Consider the following 21,956-nt stretch of genomic DNA (forward strand, 5'->3'; position numbering starts at 1 on the left):
TCTTCCACCTTGTTTTTTCCACTTATTATTTCATCCTAGAAATCCTGTCACCATGACATGAGGACACGCCTCTTTCCTTCAGGGGCTTGACACCACCTCACCAGAAGCTCTACCCCTAACCGCCTCCAGTCCCAACTGACATTCATTTAAGTCATTTCCATCTTTGCTACTTCAGAATGTTGTAAGGAACATCCTTGTCACAATTCTTATTTTTAACAGTGTATCTTTGTGATACATTTCTAGAAGTGGAATTTCTGGAGCAAAGGGTAAGCCAATCTCTCTCTGAGGAGTTGTGAACCTCTAAAGGCAACATATGGCAGTGCCTGATTTCCACCAACACACTGGTATCCACCTCTGGGGACAAAAGGTCAGAAATGTTGTTTTGGGGAAGCTCCAAAGAGCATTATTCTTAGTATCAGAAAGACCTGAGCATCTTTCCATACCTTGGTTAGAGACATCCGCATTCACTTTCTCTGTGAACTGTATTTCTGTAAGCCACACCCATTTTTAATCCTTAACACCCAACATAAGGTTAGTCATTCAGCACACTAACAGTGTGCACTTGAACAAACACAGCTCCTGACAAGAAAAATTCAAGAGGCAGATGCCACATCCATTAGCCCAAGCTGGCAGTCTGACCCAAGGTGTACACACCTCCACTGTGTACATGGTGGGGCACTGTGTGGGGGCTATGTGAGTACCTCAGCGTTCATCAGTAACCTACCTTCCTCCTGCCCCGCTCCTCTTCTGTGTCCACTGAGTCCTGGATGGCAGGAATGGGAAGATACTAGATGACCACAGGCCATGGTACAATTAAAAGTGGGTATGGGCTAGTATTAACCAGAGAAAACCCAAATTGCTGAGGTGACTTATACCCCACAACAAAAAGTATAAGCTGACATATTAACAGATCTTAAAAAATAATTATTCAAGGGTGTTTTTGCCTGTTTGGCATTAACTATCATATGCCATAACTGTTCACAGACTGCCCCTTTCCTATCAAGACCCTTCATGTACTGGGTAGGGAGAGGCAAGGCCAGAAAGAACACTTAGGATGACTTCTAGGAGTTTAAACCCCCAAACTGTCTGCTTCTAATGCTATGGTTGTGTCTTCCCTGCTGGCCCTGTGACAGGAAAGGAGGAGCTTGCTTTCATTCATTCATTCATTCATTCAGCATGTACTTACTACTTCTGAGTTAACAAAGAACCAGGCAAATGGTGGAGCACCCATCCTAGAACCTCAGAGAATACTAAACTAGCCCACTGCCTTCAGACAATGACCTGAGCTGCAAGACAAGGGAAGCCCCTAACCCCACTGGGCTGGGGTTCAAGTGAGATATTTTTTCAGATGTGAAGTTCCTTGATTTTTGAATGCTAATGTCTAAAGATAGCCTATCAACAGCCAAGTGCCAGGCCCACCCCCTGTGGATGTCCCATTATGCCACCAGGACCAGGTATCAAGCATCATCAACACTGATGATCCAAACCTCATCTAGCTCTGGGAAACCAGCACAGACTTGAGGTTACTTCTTGTCTCCAGAACTCTGAGGACCTCAGGCAGGGGTGGGCTATGTAAAATGGTACGGCTGCCACGACAACAGTCTGGAAGGTCCTCAAAATCTTCAACAGTTACCATTATGACCCAGCAACTCCACTCCTAGGTATATACCCAAAGGAATCAAAAATACATCCACACATACTATGTACACAAATGTTCACAGCAGCACTATTCAGAACTGCTAAAAGGTGGAAACACCCAAATTTATCCCAGATGAATGAGTACATGGTCCATCCATGTGATGGAATTATTACTCAGCCATGAAAGTGTACGAAGCACTGAATCATGCTACCATGTGGATGAACCTCAAAAAGTACGCTGAGAAGCCAGACACACAAGGTTATATACTGGGTAACTCTGCTGATATGTCCAGGACAGGCTAATGCGTAGAGAGAGAAAGCAGATTAGTGGAAGAGGAGTATAAGGAGTGACAGCTAATGAGGATGGAATTTTCTTTCTGGAACTAGACAGAGGTGAAGGCTGCACAACACTATTAAATAAACAAACAAACAAAAATCACCGAATCGTATACTATATATGAGTGAAATGTATGGTAGACAAATTAGATCTTGATTGTTAAAAAAATTTTTTTAAAGTTGGGCTCCTTGCTCAGCGGGGAATCTGCTTCTCCCTCTACCCCTCTCCCCAACTCATTGTTGAGCTCACTTTCCCAAACAAACAAACAAATAAATAAAATCTTCAAAAAAATTTTTTTAAAGTACTGATAAAGCTTGTTTGTTGAAAGAACATTCTGGAACTGTTTTCCCACTAACAGGATTAATTTGACTATGCTCGTGTGGTTTTTTTTGCTACATGCAAGTAAGAGCCAAAACCTCACAAAATTAATCCCAACTATTATCAAGAAGCAGGCAAATCCAGGCAGCTGGTTCTCACTCCATGCAACTATGGTGCTGTTAGAGTGGCATATACCTCTCAGCAAGTCACCTGCTGGCTGGCCTGGAAAAGGAAGCAGTTGACCAACCCAGGAGGTCTCCAACCTGCCTTAAAGTTCTAACTCTGAGTTCTTAAGTTCTTCTCCAGATAGACAGTCCTCAGCCAAAACATGGCTGGGCAAACCCTGCTAATAACAAGACAAAAATCCCACCCAGGGGTCAAGATCAGTCCTGCTAGGTTCTGACAGTCCTTGAGTTGAGGGCCCTAAGGAAGAGGTCAGGCTGCCTGTTTCCGCACAGGAATGAGTCGGATGTCAGGCTAACCAGCTCCAACCACTAGTGCCAGGCCCTGTGCCATAGAGAGTGGTCAGGGAAAAATTCTACTCATTTTGGTCAGTGTTGAGAAATCACAAAAATGGCCAGAGGGCAAAAGGCCACCTGGCCAGGATTATCTTTTACTCCTGACACTCCCTGGAAGGTTTATTCCATTTAGGCCTGGGCTTTTCAAGTGAGTGAACCCTGAGACAGGAAGGGAGAAGAAATGGCCTCCCTGGAAGCAAGGGCAGGGCCTTGGTGATCCCGTGGTGACAATCCAGTACACAATCCTGGAGGGACTTGCTTCCCTCCCTTTCCTCTAGAAGTGGCTGCAAGCTTCTCAAGCAGTGCTCAGTTTCAAATGTCCAAGAAGCTGGGCAAGTCATTCCACAGATACCAGACCCCAAACACTCACCTGGCTTCTGTGCATGGGATGCTAGTCCTACCAGCTGGCCATGGCGGCAGCTACGTCAAAAGGCAACTTGTGTCAACGTGCTGACCAACCTAAAGTAAAAGAGAGAAAAAGAAACACTGAATTTCCAAGGAAATCTTCTGGAATATATGGATGATTTTCAGTTATCTCCCACCCAAATTTATATAGCAAAATTTTAGATTTCAACCACAACTGTGCCTGTGCTACTTTCCACAGGGGGACAGGCTGAGGAAATAAATTTCTATCACTCTCTGACCTATGACCCAATACAGTGTTAACCAATAAACCCTAGCGTCCCAGACACTGACTTCAGCAATATGGTCAGAGATATGAGGTGGTAATAAGCAGCCACATCCTGACATACTGAATATATAGCAAATGGTTCAACATTCTGGTTAAAACAGTAATAACATTAATAGCAGAAACAGTAATATCTAGAATTTAATAGGTGCTCAGTAGCGAGTTCCAGTTACTATGCTAAAACTCCCCACCTCTTTGAATCCCAAGGACAATTTTGGGTTACACAATCATCCCCATTTTACAGACAAGGGATATGATAGATCTAATATTCAGGAATTTGTCCAGAGTCACCCAGATCTCCCTCTACAGACATAACCTTTTGGCTCCCCAGTCCACGCTCCCTCACAAAAATGGCAGAGAAATCACCCACCATTCCAGGCAGTTGTAGGGTTTGCCCTCAAGAAGCTGAGGGTCATGTGCCTGGAGCCTGGCAGAATTTACCTCCATAGGGCAACTCGAAGTTTTACTCTGAGGATCATTTCTACAGGGATTACAAAACTGCCCAGAGATGAACCAGCTGCCTGTTTTACAGACAGGAAAATTAAGGATCAAGAATGTTCAGAACTCTCCAAGGTCACAGAGACGTGTGGCCCTAGGACTTCCCCCTCCTTTGTGACATCAGATATGCAGGGCTCCACCCACAGAGGCTAAACCTAGAGAACGAGCCAAACCAGACTCCTAGGCAGTGCTGTCAGTTGTAGCTTGGTGAATATTGTCAGTATCACCTCTGCTGTCATTCTTTGTGCTCACATGACTACCAGGAGCTTGGCTCTGATATGAAACCTTTATTTTTAAACTGGGTTCACAGCAATTCACAGTTCATGGATAGTGAGAAACACTCCCACAGGAGAACTTGCAAAAAAAAAAAAAAAAGCAAACATCAGTGAATTCTATGGAAAGACCTTTGGGCACCAAGGAGCACATGGCATCCTCCTCAGTGAGGCCCAGGACCAGCCGTAGCCACCATCTGGGCTAGTTTTTGGGGAGTGGGGCACTTTCTGCCACTCTTTTTTAGCCCCATTCAGGCCAGAAAACACAGTGGACACTGTTAACCCTGGTTTTTTCATATCACCTGAGCCATGGCCTCACTCTGCAATGGAGATGGAAAGCCCAGCAGCAGAGGCTTTCCGAACACCTACCTCTTAGGAACAAGGTCAATACAAGTCAGCAGTATTTCCACAGATTTTTAAAAATCCATTTACAACAGCATAAATATGAAATACTTAAATCTTTAAAAAAATTAAATTTATCCTTATTTATTTTCGACAGAGAGCTTAAGTGTGTGCACATACAGGGAAGGGCAGAGGGAAGGAGAGAGAGAATCCTCAAGCAGACTCCCCACTGAGCATGGAGACCAACGTGGGGTTCCATCCCAGGACCCTGAAATTATGACCCGAGTTGAAATCAAGAGTCGGACGCTTAAACGAGTGAGCCACCAGGTGCCCCAGGATAAATTTAATTTTTATTTTGTGTGTGTGTTTTTTTTAAGATTTTATTCATTTATTTGACAAACAGCACAAGTAGGCAGAGAGGCAGGCGGGGGGGGTGGGGGGGTGGGGAGCAGGCTCCTTGCTGAGCAGAGAGCCCAATGCAGGGCTCAATCCCAAGACCGAAATCATGACCTGAGCCAAAGGCAGAGGCTCAACCCACTGAGCCACCCAGACGCCCCAAATTTAATTTTTAAAAAGATGTTCAAGGGTAACCCTCTCAGGTCCCCTCCCTCCTCAGGAGCTTTGTGCTATCACTTTGATATCACTCAATAAACTTTGCTTCACTGCCCACCCCCACCCCCAAAATGTTCTAGACCTATAAAGAGGAACTATAGTAAGACATCACTAAGAGAAATGAAAGAAAACCTAAATGAAGACATGCCTTGTCCATGGGTCAGGAGGTGTCAATTCTCTTTCAAACTGATCTACAGATTAAATGCAGACCCAATAAAAAAATTCCCAGAATTTTTTCTATAGAAAAAAAAAATCTGACTCTAAAATTTACATGGAAATCCAAAGGACCTAGAATAGTGAAAACAACTGAAAAAGAGGAATGAATTTGGAGGACTTACCCTACCTGATTTTAAGACCCACCATTAAGCTACAGTAACCAAAGGGCACCTTGATTTTGGCTCAGGTCATGATCTCACGGTTGTGAGATCAAGTCCCACACTGGGCTCCTCACTGGGCATAGAGACTACTTAAGATCTGCTCTCCCTCTGCCCCTCCCTCCCCCTCTTAAAAAAAAAAATCTACAGCAACCAAGACAGTGTGAAAAAGACAGAGGAAAGATGGATGAACAGAATACACCCATGTACCTGTGGACAACTGATACTCAACAAAGATCCAGTATTCTACTCTGTAAGACCACAAGACACTTTGGATGACAATTTCCAAGACAGTTAACCCTGCAAGGAAGAAGGCCATCTTAATGTGTCAATCACAATACACATCCTGCATCACAGGATAGAATGCAATGTACAAGAAATTTTAAAGTAAACTCCCACTTTCACACTCAACCATAGCTTTCCCCATCTCAGCTCACAACAAACCCAGTCTTTCAGCTGCTCAGATTAAAAGCAGGAGTTGCCCTCCTGATAAGACTACCCCACTACCCAGTCCATCAGGAAATCCTATTGGTTCTGCCATCAAACACATTTGAAGCCCAACATTCTCAAACCTCCACTGGCCACACCATGTTTGGGTGTTTGCTCTGTGAAGCACTATCATCTCCTGGCCCGAGGCCTGCCTGGAGCCCACCTGCTCATCCTGCCCCAGGAAGCCAGGATGGCTTCCCGGGTCATGCCTTCAACAAATCAAGACCCTCCCACCTTGGGGTCTTTTTATGTTTTATTTTTTTTTTTTTTAAAGATTTTATTTATTTATTTGACAGAGAGAGATTACAAGTAGGCAGAGAGGCAGGCAGAGAGAGAGAGGAGGAAGCAGGCTCCCTGCTGAGCAGAGAGCCCAATGCGGGACTCGATCCCAGGACCCTGAGATCATGACCTGAGCCGAAGGCAGCGGCTTAACCCACTGAGCCACCCAGGCGCCCCTCTTTTTATGTTTTAAACAAAATCCCAGATACTTTATCATTTTAACAATCACTTCTTCAACCAGCATCCCAAATTGAAAATGACCTTTGAAAACATAACTACCATATAATAATCCCTAAATGTCAGCAAATGTCCAGTTCATATTTAGCTTCACACAATTTCTCAGAAATGTTTGTATGGTCTATTCTAACAGTAGTTGTTACAGTGTTTGTATTACACCTGCTCCCTCAGCCTTGATCACTCTCACCCCCCAGATGGAAGACCCTTCAAAGTCCATGCTCCCTTCTCTCCCCATCAAGTCAATGCTCAAAATGTCTCCTTTGCAGGCCCACCCTGCTCTCTCTCACAGGCCCAGCCTCTCTGCTTACTCCATATTTTACAGCTACTATCTATGGACTTTCTCACCCAATAAGAACAGAAATGCCACAAGAAAAGGGGTGTTTTGTCTGCCTGATGCGTGCTTTTATTTCAAGCACCTAGAACAGGGTCAGACACACACCGGTGCTTGATAAATATTTATGAAATGAACAGGCGGAGATGATTTAACATTGAAGGAAAAGGAACCTATATGAGGATCCCAGAGCATTAGTCCCCCCATACAAAGTGTGAAATTCACAAAGGAACAGAAACCAGGCGGAGATCACTTAGCACCATCAGAACTAGGAGCATTTCTCTAAAATAAACTGTAGTTGCTTTTTACTGATACATCATCTGGACTGTTTTGCCATCAACCCGCATTGGCTGGGTTTAGAGAGCTTTTACTGTTTTTATTTCCAACCCATACATCTAAAACAGTATCAAGTAACCCTTAAGTACACAATTACCAACTCATTAAGAGACTCTTCCACTCCCTTGATAAACTGTTATGTTTTCGCTTTGACCCCCACACCAGGGTCTAGTGCACACCCATGCACACACGTACCACCCCAACTCTGAAACCCACCCAAACACAATGATTTCCCAGTTTAGGGGGGCAATCACCCTCGGTAAGAAGGTAGCCATAGTAATTTACATGAAATCAAGTCACTGCACTTTGGGGAACAGAAGTCCTTTGTTGCCATTTCATCCTCTCTAGCTCAGGCAAAAGGTTGGCTCCCTTTAAACTTGAGGGGAGGAACACTGGCCAAAAACCAATTGCTGTCTGGGGAACTCCAGTTCTGCAGACACACTCCAGCTGCAGCATCCATGGCCAGCACAGAGATGGATCTCTGGGGCCACAGTCACCTAAACAGCCTGGGCTCTCCAAGGCACCCCCAAAGGGCCTCATCTGAGGCCCGGCCCTAAAAGAAACTGCACACCTCTGGTCTCCTCTACCACCATCTGCACTCACCAAACATTTGTGCTATCTAAAAATTCTTCAACTGTGTCTGTAACCAAATATTTATCACCCTGGTTCTAATCTAGTTCTGGAAAATAACATGAGGCAAACAAAAAACTCTAAGATGAAACCCAACAATACCCTTCACCTTCTTCCATCTGTAAGTCCACAAAGTCTACTTGCTCCATGAAAACTGAGTGCCCCTGAAGAAAAGGGTTACCTAGACCATCTCTAGCAAAGGTCTTAGAGACTGCACCACCAGATTGTCAAGGAGGGGATTCCCCGGGTCAGCCTTATCAGAAAGGCAAGAACTGAGGCAGGGCAACCATAAAACATCACAAGGACGCCCAGAGGTCATATTGCCCTATGCGTTGGCTGGCTAGGGAATGATTAACTTGGGCCAACAATTCGATTTCTAATCCAGGGTCAGCAAACTTGCCTGAGTGGTCCTTATGAAGGGTATTCCTGAAACAAAGCCACACCCACTCAAATACGCAATCTCCACAGCTGCTTCCACCTATAAGACAGAACTGAGTTATAGCAACAGAGACAGTACAGCCCCAGAAGCTGAAAACATGGGACTACCTGTTGAATGCAGGAGGAAACTGCAGCCCTGACAGGCTGTGCTGAATGAGTAGCAAAGGGACAGAGGTGACCCAGACACACGACAACAAAAAGTCAGGGCACAGGCACACCAAGGAGATGCTCCAGCTCTGAGTTGGCCCCAGGGCACAAAGCAGTACCTGCTCTCTCCAAAGCATGGAGCCTCATTAACCCTCTGTCCCCATGGAGTAGGGGAGAGCATGACTTGGCATACTAGAGAGGCAAAGAACCAGCCCCATGAGAGCCAAGGAGCCAACAGTGAGGCCAGCTACATAAGCCCGTCCTTGGCAACCAGAACTGGCCTGTCTCTACTGTCAAACCTAGGAGGCATCAGCTGGGTAACAGCCAGTATGTGCCCTCCAGGCCCCTGATCTGTCCCTGCCTATCTTTCCTTAGCCATGATCACCATGCCCTCAATGAGGAATATATCATCCACTCTCCACACCATGCCAGTGCAGCCATTCCTAAAGCCCCTCAAAACCCCCCAATGCTTATTAACATCTTACCCTGACCTTTGAGGGCCTGCCTGCTTTAGGCCCATGTGACCCTATGAAGTCATCTAACATGCATGTATATATGTATATACACACACAACATTCCTGGCTTACACTAATCTTGTCTCAATTCTTCATACTGCCACATCTTGCCTCCACCACTGGGCTTTTGCACACAGTGTTCCTATAACTGGGAAAACCCTTCCCTCCTCCCACTCATCCTTCAGACTCAAGCACCTGTTACTTAAGCATCTCTCCCAAAGCAGTCCCTCCCCATTCCCCCTTCTATTACTGAGGACTACAGCCTCAACACTTAGCACAGCTGATCTTGACATTTGACATCCAGCATCCCATTAGGCTCTCTTTCCCAAACACCGTGGAGAAAAAGCTCTTGTTCATCTCTTTATCCAATGCCTAATGAACCAAGAGTAGGAAATGGCATCCTCCATGAGTTATAAATACCCAACCACTATGTTTCCACCATGGACCTGAGGCAAAAACATAGCAATATAAATATAAACCCTACCCTTAATTAGAACAGCAAGTCAACTTGCCAGGAAGAAGTAACACTGAGATAGTCAAGGCCACAGCGCCACCACAACCCCTGGGGGAAGCTCTTCCCACCCTCCCTTATACTGTGTTTGGAGAAAGGCAGAGAGCTTCATGTATCACTGGGAGGTTCCAGAGACCTCTACAGCCTTGCATCTGGAAAGGCTTTCTCTGTCACTGCTAAGAAGCATGACCTACCCCCAGCACCCACACCCTGTACTCCCCTCCTCCTTTCCTATTCTAGCCTAAAACACTCAGTACAATCTTTCCAACAGATCCCTTCCCTCTCCAAGGCTTGGCTCCATCCCTTTTTCCTGGGCATTCCAGGAATCCCTCCCCTCATACCACCAAACCTGAATGCTCTAGCGCTCCCTCCTGATGAATCATAACTAGTTGCAGGAGCCCACCTGAGCCCTTGGGCAGAACTCAAGTCTTAAGACCATCTGAAGGACCAAGACCATCCAAAGGACCAAGTTACAAGCCCTGGCACCAGGCAGGCTCTCAGAACCAACAAGCTTTACGCTAAGCAGTCTCATTAATGTTGTTCCTCGACATATTTCAACTCCTACCTAGAGTTTCCACCTTGCCCCCCAACAGTTGCCCTGGCAAGTCCACACAGAAGTTCAAAACTTCAAACCCCTATATTTAAAATGCTCATTAATCAAATGTCCACATCTATCTAGACATGTCTGAGACTTTGGGAAGTGTCTGAAGTGTTAGTGTTTAGCACTGAGGATGCTTGGTATGTTACATTAGCAAAGGACATCTCAAAGAAAATGACACAAGAACAAAAGAGGAGATAACATCTCTGTTAATGAGAAACTAAGAACTGGTGTCTACCATTCTGTGTACATGTACCAATATACACTACTATTAAGGAAATTTGCTGACAAACAGCCATAGGAAACAAGGAATACCCTCAATCTCCAAGTCAAGCACTGGAGTAGCAAAGACCTCAATCTGTTTCTGGACACTGCTCTCCTAAGTCCCCTGAAGACTCTAGGAGTCCCACGTCACCCCCCACACAGCTGGAGAAAGTGCATCCAAGCCCCACCCCTGTGGGGACCAAAAAACACCCACGGAATCCCTGTGCTCCAACATTCCCAAAATGATGTTATAATGAGCCTTCTAGAATCACACATATCCACATCTCTCTCTTTTTTTTTTTAACCTCATAGTATCCAGCACAAGCTAAGCCATCAAAATGTGAGTGCCTTTGCTCTTTTCTCCCTAAACTAACTCTTGGGAGGATAAAATGCAGGTTCATAAGGATGCAAGACATTTCTGACTTCAGAAAAATTCCATTTTCCCCCCAATGTACTAAGATATAAGTAACATCAAATTGACCATTTAGCTAGTAAGTCTACAGCTCAATGGTGTTAAGTCCATTCACATTGTTGTGCAACCCTCACCACCAGCACCATCCATTTCCGGAACTTTGTCACCTTGCAAAACTGAATCTCTGTCCCCAATTAAACACTAACTCCCCCTTCCCCCACCCCAGCCCCTAGCACCCGCCATTCCACTTTTCTAGCTCTGTGAATTTGACAACTCTAGGGACCTCGTAAGTGGAATCATACAATATTTGTCCTTTTGTGTCTGGCTTATTTCCCTCAGCACGACATCTCTTAAGGTAGAACCACATACATTTTAACCCTTTGAGGCCAAACTGTGTACAGAACAAAGCCCACAGGCCTTGTATTCTACAGCCAAATGTATGACTCAAGAACCCAATGCTTCCCAGACAAGCCATGTCTCTAACACCCTCTACTCTCCAAATAAACTACACAAAATGGCACTGGAAAAACGTAGAATGGTAAAATGAGAGCAGCAGTAAACATTACGTCTCAGATGGACTTTAAGTATGCTTATCTCACCCCAACTCTGACCTCCCAAAGCACCCCATCTCCCTGGGATATACCTCTTCCAGCTCTATCTCTAACCAAGGGAATCAAGGGAACCAAGCAATCAAGCAATGCCTGGTGGGTGAATGGTAAAAATGACTAGCTTGTCTTAGACATAAACATTTCCTAAAATGGAAGCCAGAGATACCACAGCCCAATCCAAAACTATTCCCTGGAGCATCTGGGTTAGATGTGGAAACTTAACACATGCCCACCAGGGGTGCAAGCCTGAGTTCCTGACACAACCAACTCTACACAAGGGAGATCCACACAAGTAGCCCAAACAGTGTACCTGCCAATCAGCATCAGTGAAAAGGAAAACACTGTAACCCACCTGCTCAAATTTTAAGAAACCAAGCCCAACTATCTTGCGAGGCAAAGCCAGGCCCAGGGGATTCACCACACTAGCTGAGTCCATGGATGATGCTGCCTAGAAAAAGAGTAACATCAAGTGACCCCAATATGAAGCACCAACTCACACAGAGGGAGGACATTTCATTGCCCATCATTTCAGACAGGAATGCCCAGAGCACCCCTATCTCCTGGTCAACTGCCCCGGTACAGATTAAAAGAGGAGCAAAAATAATTGTCTGGGGTTCTCGGACTAGGGAAAGGCAAGCAGGCAGTCAGTCTCCTTTGCCAAACACCTATGTCCCTGTGTGGCCTGTGATAGTAAAACATACAAAGAATACTCCTCAGATGTGTAAAGAGTGGTCCTGAGTCTCCAGGACCAGTCAAAACAGGAAAATCTGGGAGTGAGGATCACAAAAAGTCCCACCCGCAGAAGACATCACCTCCATCTCTAGGGCAGCCAACAGAAAATCTAACGGCAGCCAGCCTCATTCCCAAGAACATATCATCCAGGCTGCCTCCACATCTTACAGGATCTCAATCACCTCTATTAGCTTTATAGCTGGCTGCCAGGTCATGTTTATTTTCATGTCAAGAAATAAAACCTCCAGCCATTCTATTCTTAGGCAAGTTTTCTTGAGTTTGCTTTTAAAGAAGCAACACCTTACTTATCATAAAGGCAACCTCCTGGAAAGGTGAGACTCCTCCTTTCACCAGTAGACAGTTATCATCCACTACCACTGAGGCATCGTGGGCCCTAACCAGAGGTACCACGTGCCTCCACAGCCAGGTCTGGGTGACCTGGAGCCTGCATGTACCATGCAAGCAAGAGCAAAGCTACCAGTTGAGCACCTTCTCCAAGCTGTGAAGACAGCCCCTAAATCAGCAACCCACTCACTCTCATCTGGTGACAACACAGGCACCAACCCTGATCTACATATTCATGAGCAGGACAAAGACCAGTAAATTACACCAAGTCTCTCTGAGGAGCAGCATAAAGGCCATGAGCTGAGCTTAGTTCCCCACAAGTCATGGTCCTGGAGAATAACAGCTACACTGGTACACCTGAAACTAATGTAATATTATGCGTCAACTATACTCAAATTTAGAAAGAGAGGGGGAGCAGATAGACTGCCACCATCTGGTAATCATCTACAAGTACTGCTCAAGTGTTAACCGTATCTTACTTTTCAGCATATTTTTCTTTGGAAGGAGAAGCTTTTATTATTCAAGAGCACCCAGAGGGAGCAGCATTCTAAAGACGGCCCTACTGTATACATACAAATGAAGACCTGGGCCTAGATGAAAAGAACTCCACAGTCCTGAAATCTAAATGAAGTCTACCCACAGTAGTTCACATAACTTATCTTTGAAATGTCCAAGACAAGACAGTACTATTTTGGTCAGTCAGCAGTTGGTGGGATGGCAGAAATCTCACCAAAGAAATATAAATGGGAGAGAATCTCCAGTTTTCACCCCTAAACTGCACCTCACCTCTTTTCCCGGTCTTCTCACTGCCAATGAAATTATCCACCAGCCATCCTACTACAGCTGGATAGACATGGAGCCTCAGGTGACCTCTGCCACCTTGATCCCCGAGAAGGGTACTATCTTCCAAGCTGGCAATGGGAGACCAAGAAGCAGGGACACAGGTCTATTTAAGCTGGTAGTTTCCCCAAACAATAAAGGTCTGACTAGATCCAAATCCAAAGGGGCAGGTGAGTACCCAGGCAGGCAGCACAGCCAGTGTTGTCCAACCACAAACCTTCCAGATACCCCCAAGCTGAGTTTCAGACAGGAAGGTGGGGCTTGGTAGAATTTTAGAAATCCAGTCTGACAGCAGGTCTTCAAATACAAAACCGCCTAAAACCATCTGACCAACCAAGCTTCCCTAAGTGGCAGAATTCATTTCTTTGACCATCAAGGCCCAGGTCAAATAGTCAATACCATCAGGTAACTTTTTTTTTGTTCTTTTAAAGATTTTTAAGTAATCTCTGCACTCAACGTGGAGCTCAAACTCACAATCCCAAGATCAAAAGTCACACACACTCTACTGACTGAGCCAGGCAGGCACCCCCAACTGGTAACTTCTCAGAAGTAGCTGAACTGTCCACCAACCACACTATGGCATTGATGGCCCTGATTAAAGCCACATGTCCAGCCCATGAGTCCTGAGACCTTGCAGCAAAGTGCAGGACAATGAACTGGTTCCTGGCCCTAGATGCTTCATCACTGCTGTAAACTCTGATGATGTACCACAGCAATCACAAAAACTGCAGGACTAAAATGCTGCAAATGGAGAAGGAAAAAACTGTAACAATGGCAACATCTATCAGTAAATAGTGGCTTACACTACATACACCAATTAAGAACAAATTGAGAGGGCGCCTGGGTGGCTCAGTGGGTTAAGCCGCTGCCTTCGGCTCAGGTCATGATCTCAGGGTCCTGGGATCGAGTCCCGCATTGGGCTCTCTGCTCAGCAGGGAGCCTGCTTCCTCCTCTATCTCTCTGCCTGCCTCTCTGCCTACTTGTAATCTCTCTCTGTCAAATAAATAAATAAAATCTTAAAAAAAAAAAAAGAACAAATTGAGAAATGATGTAAACAGATGGCACACTTTCCTGACAATGTATCCAACAATAAAAGTTATGATCAGAGGATGTCAAGAACAGAGGGGCTCCCAGGGGAGGGTATTCATAGAACCATCAACTGTCAGGGGCATCTGGGTGGCTCAGTGTTGGTTAAGCCTCTGCCTTCAGCTCAGGTCATGGTCTCTGGGTCCTGGGACTGAGCCCCACATGAGGCTCTCTGCTCAGCAGGGAGCCTGCTTCCCTTCCCCTCTCTCTCTCTGCCTGCCTCTTTGCTTACTTATGATCTTGCTTTCTCAAATAAATAAATAAAATCTTAAAAAAGAAAAAAAAAAAAAAGAACCATCAACTGTTTTCACCATCCCCAGGTACCCTACAGGGTAAACTGAAGCCAAGGTGTAGGTGAGGGTGAGCCACACCTGGCTTCTCTCAGCCATCAGAGCTCACCAGTGCCCGCATGGACACTTACCCTCACAGAAGGGTCAGAGGAGGGGGAAGAGGAGGAACCGGGTGGACACAGGGCCCTGCTTGCTAGTTCTGCTGACTAGCATGTTGGTCTAACTGCTACCTGACTAACACAGCCCATGAACTGGCATCTAAGAAGCAGGAAGAAAACTGCACTGAAGATCAGATGCCTGGAAAACCCTGCTCTAAGAGAAGCAAAGCAGACAAGACCAAACTGCCCCCACAAGTTTTACGAAGAGTTAAGGGCTGCCTTCTGGGGAGCGATGGCAAGACCAGAGTCTCATAATTTGCTTGCTGCTTCTGCCTCTAGTCAAAATTCTCCTTGCTGGTAAGAGGTTTTAGTATTAAAACTCTGAGGTGTTATAAGACGCAATGCAAACGTCAAACCTCTGCCTTAATAAAAGAAAGAATACAGAAATAAATTAAAAGCATAAAGAAAACTGCAAGGGCCATACTGGCTCAGACCATGCCCTTAATGGGACTTCAACTGTACCTGAGACTAACCCCAGAGTAAGCTGGAGGCACAATCAGCACATGTGCACACACAAGACCAATATATTCAGGTCACCACACAAGCACACATAGGGCTAACACACTTTGTCCTCCAGGCAAAGGCACAGTTCTAAGCCTTCGAAACTTGTGAAAACACAAGAGCACACATCCCAGAGAAACACTGTCCTACATGGGCTAGGTCCAAACTTCCTCACTCTAGTGTCTCTGAACCCCAGTCTTGCCAAATCCAACCCCAAGCAATTTCAGTGGGAAGTCGCCCAGGGTCCCAGGCCATCTGCCCTCTCTCTAAGGGAGGTTGCAAAGCCAGCACAGGTGTAGAGGGGCAGAGCCTCGAGGGTGGTGGCGTTCACTCACCTAAACCTTTACTGAGCCAGCCTCACAGAAGACCCTCCTGCCTCCTCCAAGGCCCACCCCACTGCTCTGCTCTGCCTCCAGCTGCCTCACACAGACCTAGGTCCTACCTAACCATCCAGCATCAAGATGCAGCCTAAGACCCAGGCCCTGCAGATCTGTCCCCAAGACCACAGTGACACCACTGCCAAGGCAAGGGCTCTACTGTTCCCATGGTCCAAGCCTCTTCCTGAGTACTCAAGCATCAGTGGGGCAAGAAGGTGAGGGCCTGACTCTTCACTGAGAAAATGACCATTAGGCACGCAGTTTCAAACTTCTACAGGAAAGCCAACTGATGTCAACTTCTGGGACACTGAAAGAATCATCTTTAACATGTTGACCAGAGATTTTGTTACTAAACAAGGAAAAGAAAAGCATAACAGTGACTAAGAATTATTGAATTCTTTATTTGATATCAGGCAGGGTGCCAGCACTTTACATGTCTGATTTCATTTAATCCTTATGACCACAGAACAAGGTACTGCCAATTCTACCCAGTTCACAAGGGAAACGGCCAGGGGGTACTTCACGTGGGGGAACTTCCAGGGTTACCACATTTCACAGAGGGTATTGCCATTATTACTCCTCCTTCACATGAGGTACTATCATTGATGTGGGTACTACCCACACTTCACACAGGGTGGCACTGATGCCCAGATCTGACAGGTGAGAAAACAGAGACTGACAGAAGTCAAATGGGGATCCAAACCCAAACCAGCTATCTCCCAGGCCCAGGCTCAAATCTGAACTACTGTACCATCAGGGACAGTCTGACCTCAAAACCATCCTGAGGCTGGATCCTTCTCAAGGTTCTGGGAAATTTTCCTAGAGCAAAGATCAGCACACCCGCAATTCCTCTTCTAAGAGCACATTAATTTAGCCCTTTGCTGAATTGCTAGAAACTTAATGGAGGAGTGAGCCTCAACTGCACAAGCGGTATCCTGTGGACCATGTAGCAAATTCAATGACTCCCTTTCTTCAAAAGGCACAAAACCTGTAAGAGGTATTGAAACTCATATATCTGAGCCCTTACCTGCCAAGGTACAAGCCAAAGGGCTTAAAGGACATAATCGACTGCCAGCCTAGATCACAAACCAGAACGAATTTTCATCTTCACTCCTAATAAGATGTACACACCCGCCAACCACTCTCTAGTGCATCACAGGAGCAAACCAGAATCCCTCAGCAAGGAGCATGTATGCAGATTTCTCCCCTTTTTTCCATAAGAACAGCACAGGGCTCACAAGTGTGAGGCAGTAAACAGAGCAGATACAAACCAGTAGGAAGATTGATCTCCTGGCCACTGACACAGCAGAGAGGACAGCAGAGGACACAGGGCTCAGGGACAGCCCAGGTCCTACAAGGAGGGCTTCCCGGGGTGGGCAGGGGCCAGGACACATGCCAGCCCTCCTAGCTCTGTATAAGCCGCACCAGGCTGCTACCCTCACTTAATTGGCTTGATTCCTCACTCCCATCCTCCCCTCAAAATCAGGACTGTGACAGCGTATATTGTACATCACCAACCAGGTGCTACTCTGGAACCCAAGTCATTTCTTTCCAAATGCCAAATCCCCAAGGCCCCTTTCCTTCCTGCAACTACATGCCCTCCCCTCCTCTCAATGCTAGTGTTGTCACTCTGTGGGATGCCCACCTGTCTTCTCCCCTGGACTCTGCCCAAAGAGCCATGATTTGAAAACATTTCAGCAATGCAAGAAAAAAGGAAACTTTCTCAAACCAGGAAGGAGCAGCTGTTGAAATAATTCATGTGAATGTTTCAGAAAAGTGCCTTAATTGCTCTGGGTCTCTCTGGAAAAGTGTCCAAAACCTCAAGTTGGAAAATCCTGAGAATCTGGAAAATGCAGATTGCCAACCAGCTCTTGGGACACTGGAATCATATCGAGTCTCTTCCTGATTCCTCTCGTTGCTACAATTCCTCAGACTATGGGCTGTGTCCGTGTAGGTTCCATCCATTTGCCATTACTTCACTTCTGGAAACAGAGCAGAACGTTTCCTACATGTACGAGTATGTGATGGTCCCTTTCACCTGCTTTTAGCGCTTTCTTCTAACACAAAGCACAATTAGTTTGGGAGGAAGAAACATAAGAACAGATTAAGTTCTGCACCGTCCCCCCCCCCACAACAGAGGCCACAATCTGGCAAATTCACAGACATACCTCTTGCATTCAAAAGGGTATTGGTGGCCAGCACCAAAGGCCAGACTGTCTCACCAACACCCACTTTTTCCCAGGCAGTAGACACTACCTTGAACCACTTTCTCTAGGACCCAGTTCACCTCACCTTTGCTCAAATTTAGAACCCCTTAAAGCAAAGACCCACAATCTCGGAGCCTGTGTCACCTTCCAGTCCTTACCCTGCTGCTACCTCTTAGACATGCTCATACCCACTCTTCCCTCTCTCAGGGCACCCTATCCTATCTCCCTTATGTGGCCGTAAGACCCTTGAGGACAGGATAAGACCATCAGCAGACCACAAGGGTTTAACATAGGTTGAACAGGGAAGGGACCCCAATTTTTTTTAAAGATTTCATGTATTTATTTTTGTGAGACAGAGAAAGAACAAGTGGGGGCGTAGGGGGGGAGGGGCAGAGGGAGAAGCAGACTCCCCATTGAGCAGGGAGCCCGATGTGGGACTGGATCCCAGGATCCCAGAACCATGACCCAAGCCAAATGCAGATGCCTAACCGACTGAGCCACCCAGGTGCCCTGGGACCCGAGTTTTTGAAGGACAGATGACTTGTTCTTAGCCCCTCATATTATGCTACTCCCCACCCAATCTCCTTACACAGTGTCTCTGGCACCTGTTCTCTGCTTTTTATTCCCCATCAGGCAAATTCAAGGCCATATTAGCTTATGTCTGCCTTTTATCCATGTCTCTTTTTCCTGACTGGCTTCCCTGCTCAATTCAAGTGCACACTCTCCTCACAAATCTCTGAGGGCTCTCCATGCTTTTCAGATGAAGTATAAACAATCTTCCATTTAAAGTCATCAACAATAACTGGAACGACCTGCATTTTTTTTTTTAAACCTTATTTCCCACTATGACTTTCCATAAACACTGAGGTCTAGGAAGGTTATCTGCCAACTCCATCCATCCAGGATTCTCTAGTGCAAGGAAACACTCCTTGTAAATGGTCTAGTCCAACATTACCAACCTTTTCTACGAGACCTCTTGGGACCAAGAAAACAGTCCCCTCTCAGAGGAGTGTGCTGGGGAGTGGAAGAAGACAGATCAGAAGTCCCATCCTGTTCATAACAAGATGGCATATAACAAAAATTACATTTGTACAGAGTACTGGAGTATAATAAGAGTGACTCACAACCTGAGGCTAGGACCACCTGGCCGCAAAGACATCTCTGCAACATTGTCACCCATCCCAACCAGCCTGCTAAAGAAGCTCAGAGCCAGCAACAGGTCTCCTTCTCTGTTCATTCCACCATGTGGTGGTGAGGAGTCTACACAGCATTTCACTCCATCAGAGCAGCTTAGCTCTTAAATGTTAGTGGTTAACTTAAAAAAAAAAAAAAAAAAAAAGCCAAAGGTGATTCATAGACTCAGAAGTCTGGTCAAACAGATCAAAGTTACCTTAATTTTTCTAAGCAATTTAAGTCTCCTTTTTCCCTTAAGCCACAACCATGGCAACAGAGTGGACAAGCTCTCCCACCATTTTAACCTTCACAAAAGATGGGGACACATCTGAAATGCTCACCCAACGCTAAACCCCTTCTTTGACCACGTTCACTGCCTACTGTGGCAGGTTCACCTGATTGTCGCTCTAGAAAGAAGAAGCCTATTCCATACTCCCTGAGGGGGTCAGTGGGTGCCTACCGCCACTAGGAGTAGAAAAGGCCTCTGTCAAATAGTGACTCACCAATGGGTCTCCTAGAATCCCTCATGGCTCCCACCCCCAACCTTCTCTTTTCCAAACAAAACATGTTTAATTCCTCTAAACGGTTCTGTGATAAAGTTTAAAGACCACTCCAGCACCAGATTGTGCTGTTCTAGAACCATCCAGCACCCTTAGGTGGGTGTTAATCCACCCCCACCCCACCCCAGACTAGCAGAGCCAACCACTGAAGCCTAGTTCAGCAACTGACATTTAGCCCATTCCACCTTATTTCCATAATTGCTTGTTTTGATCTTGAAATGGTCACCTACATGTCACCTGAAGGACTGCAAGTAAGTGCCATTACTTTTTTTTTTTAAAGGTAAAAGGAGTTTTATGCTCTTAAAATTGAAAGCCATCACCCACTCAATTCCAAAAGAGGAAATGCTGCTAGTTTTGTTTTTGTTTTTTCTAAGGCTGCCCTGAGATTCCAGAAGCAGCCTTGAGTTCTTCCTCCCTATGTCCTGTCCTATCCTTATACTACAGACACCATGATGATGTCAGGACTCAAAAAAGATGAGGCTCCTTCACTTATCCTGATGGCATCATGTGATGTGTGGAATTCTTTAATTACTATATTATACACCTGAAGCTAATATAACACCATACTGTTAACTGAATTAAAATAAACAAAAAAAGAGGCCATGAGGAAGGAAACCTATCAATGGACCTCCTAATTAGGAAGGAGGAACCTAGACAAAACAGAACTGACCAAACCAGTGGATGGAACTAGAAGGTATTAGGCTAAGTGAAGTAAGTCACTCAGAGAAAGACAAATATTGTATGATTTCACTCATATGTGAAATCTAAGAAACAAAACTGATGAACATAAAGAAAGGGAAGGAAAAATAAAATAAGAAACAGAGGGGAGACAAACCATAAAAGACTCTTTTTTTTTTTTTTTAAAGATTTTATTTATTTATTTGACAGAGATCACAAGTAGGCAGAGAGGCAGGCAGAGAGAGAGAGAGGGGAGGAGGAGGAAGCAGGCTCTCTGCTCTGCAGAGCAGAGAGCCTGATGCGGGACTCGATCCCAGGACCCTGAGATCATGACCTGAGCTGCAGGCAGAGGCTTTAACCCACTGAGCCACCCAGGCGCCCAAGACTCTTAATTATAGGAAACAAACTGAGGGTTGCTGGAGGGGTGGGGGGTGGCGGGATGGGGTAACTAGGTGATGACATTAAGGAAGGCACGTGATGGAATGAGCACTATACATTACACGTAACTAATGAATCTCTAAATTCTACCTCTGAAACAAGTAATATACTGTATGTTAATTAAATTGAATTTAAGCAAGAAATTTAAAAATTAGTTAGATAGACAGATAGATAGATAACTAGCTGACCCAACCATAAAGAAATAAGGATACAGGGTGCCTGGCTGGCTCAGTTAGTCGAGCATGCAACTCTTGATCTCAGGGCTATAAATTCAAGCCCCACACTGGATACAGAGATTACTCAAAAGTAAAATCTTTAGGGGCACTGGGTGGCTCAGTGGGTTAAGGCCTCTGCCTCTGGCTCAGGTCATGGTCCTGGGTCCTGGAATCAAGCCCCACATCAGGCTCTCTGCTCAGCGGGGAGCCTGCTTCCCTTCCTCTCTCTCTGCCTGCCTCTCTGCCTACTTGTGATTTCTGTCAAATAAATAAATAAAATCTTTAAAAAAAAAAAAAAAGGTAAAATCTTTAAAAGAAACAAGTAAATAAGGATGACAGAAATCAGACCAAGGAAACTCCAGGAGAGAACAGAGAGCTATGTTCTCCTTCCTTCTACAAATTAAACCAGGGGCAGGCCACTCTTCCTCTCAGGCCTCAGTCTGTAACACCAAGGGCTGCCCCACTCATCTTTAAGTCTGTGTTATGTTCAGTAAAACGGCACACAGAAGCAAGGTAGTCCCAGGTGAATTCTAAACTTGTTTGGGGCCCAAGGATCAAACATAGTTACATTTCTAATGTTCTGTCTGATAAACATAAACTGACTACCAGGATTCAATTTCATTTCCATCCAAACTGGGTATATTAATATCTTTGCCCAAGAAAACTTCAAAAGCAGACCAGGCAACTCCTACTACTGACACTGGAGGTTCCACCTCCTCCCTGGCTTTCACCAGAGACAAAAGCCTCAACAAGAGAAATTTCAAAGTTTGGGAAGCAGAAGGAAGAGACAGAAAACCCACATACAAACTGCTAAGAAGGTCCAATCAAACCTGGAATCTTCCAGGTTCCAGTGCATGTAAAAGAATCCCAGGGAAGGGCGCCTGGGTGGCTCAGTGGGTTAAGCCGCTGCCTTCGGCTCAGGTCATGATCTCAGGGTCCTGGGATCGAGGCCCGCATCGGGCTC

The 21,956-nt window shown here is 45.6% G+C and overlaps 1 protein-coding gene across 4 annotated transcripts in view; it reads right to left on the bottom strand.

The window, feature by feature from the left end:
* The window catches only part of GATAD2A (GATA zinc finger domain containing 2A), a 106,576-nt gene that overhangs the window by 61,778 nt on the left and 22,842 nt on the right, over nucleotides 1-21,956 (bottom strand). For all 4 annotated transcript variants that reach the window (XM_044253781.1, XM_044253777.1, XM_044253775.1 and 1 more), the window contains exon 2: nucleotides 3,182-3,270. In XM_044253781.1, the coding sequence (XP_044109716.1) occupies nucleotides 3,182-3,196 (15 nt within the window). In that variant the 5' untranslated portion in view covers nucleotides 3,197-3,270. The remainder of the gene's footprint in view (nucleotides 1-3,181; nucleotides 3,271-21,956) is intronic.

This window comes from Neovison vison, chromosome 6 (genome assembly GCF_020171115.1).
Source record: "Neovison vison isolate M4711 chromosome 6, ASM_NN_V1, whole genome shotgun sequence".
In the NCBI taxonomy this organism is placed as follows: domain Eukaryota; kingdom Metazoa; phylum Chordata; class Mammalia; order Carnivora; family Mustelidae; genus Neogale; species Neogale vison.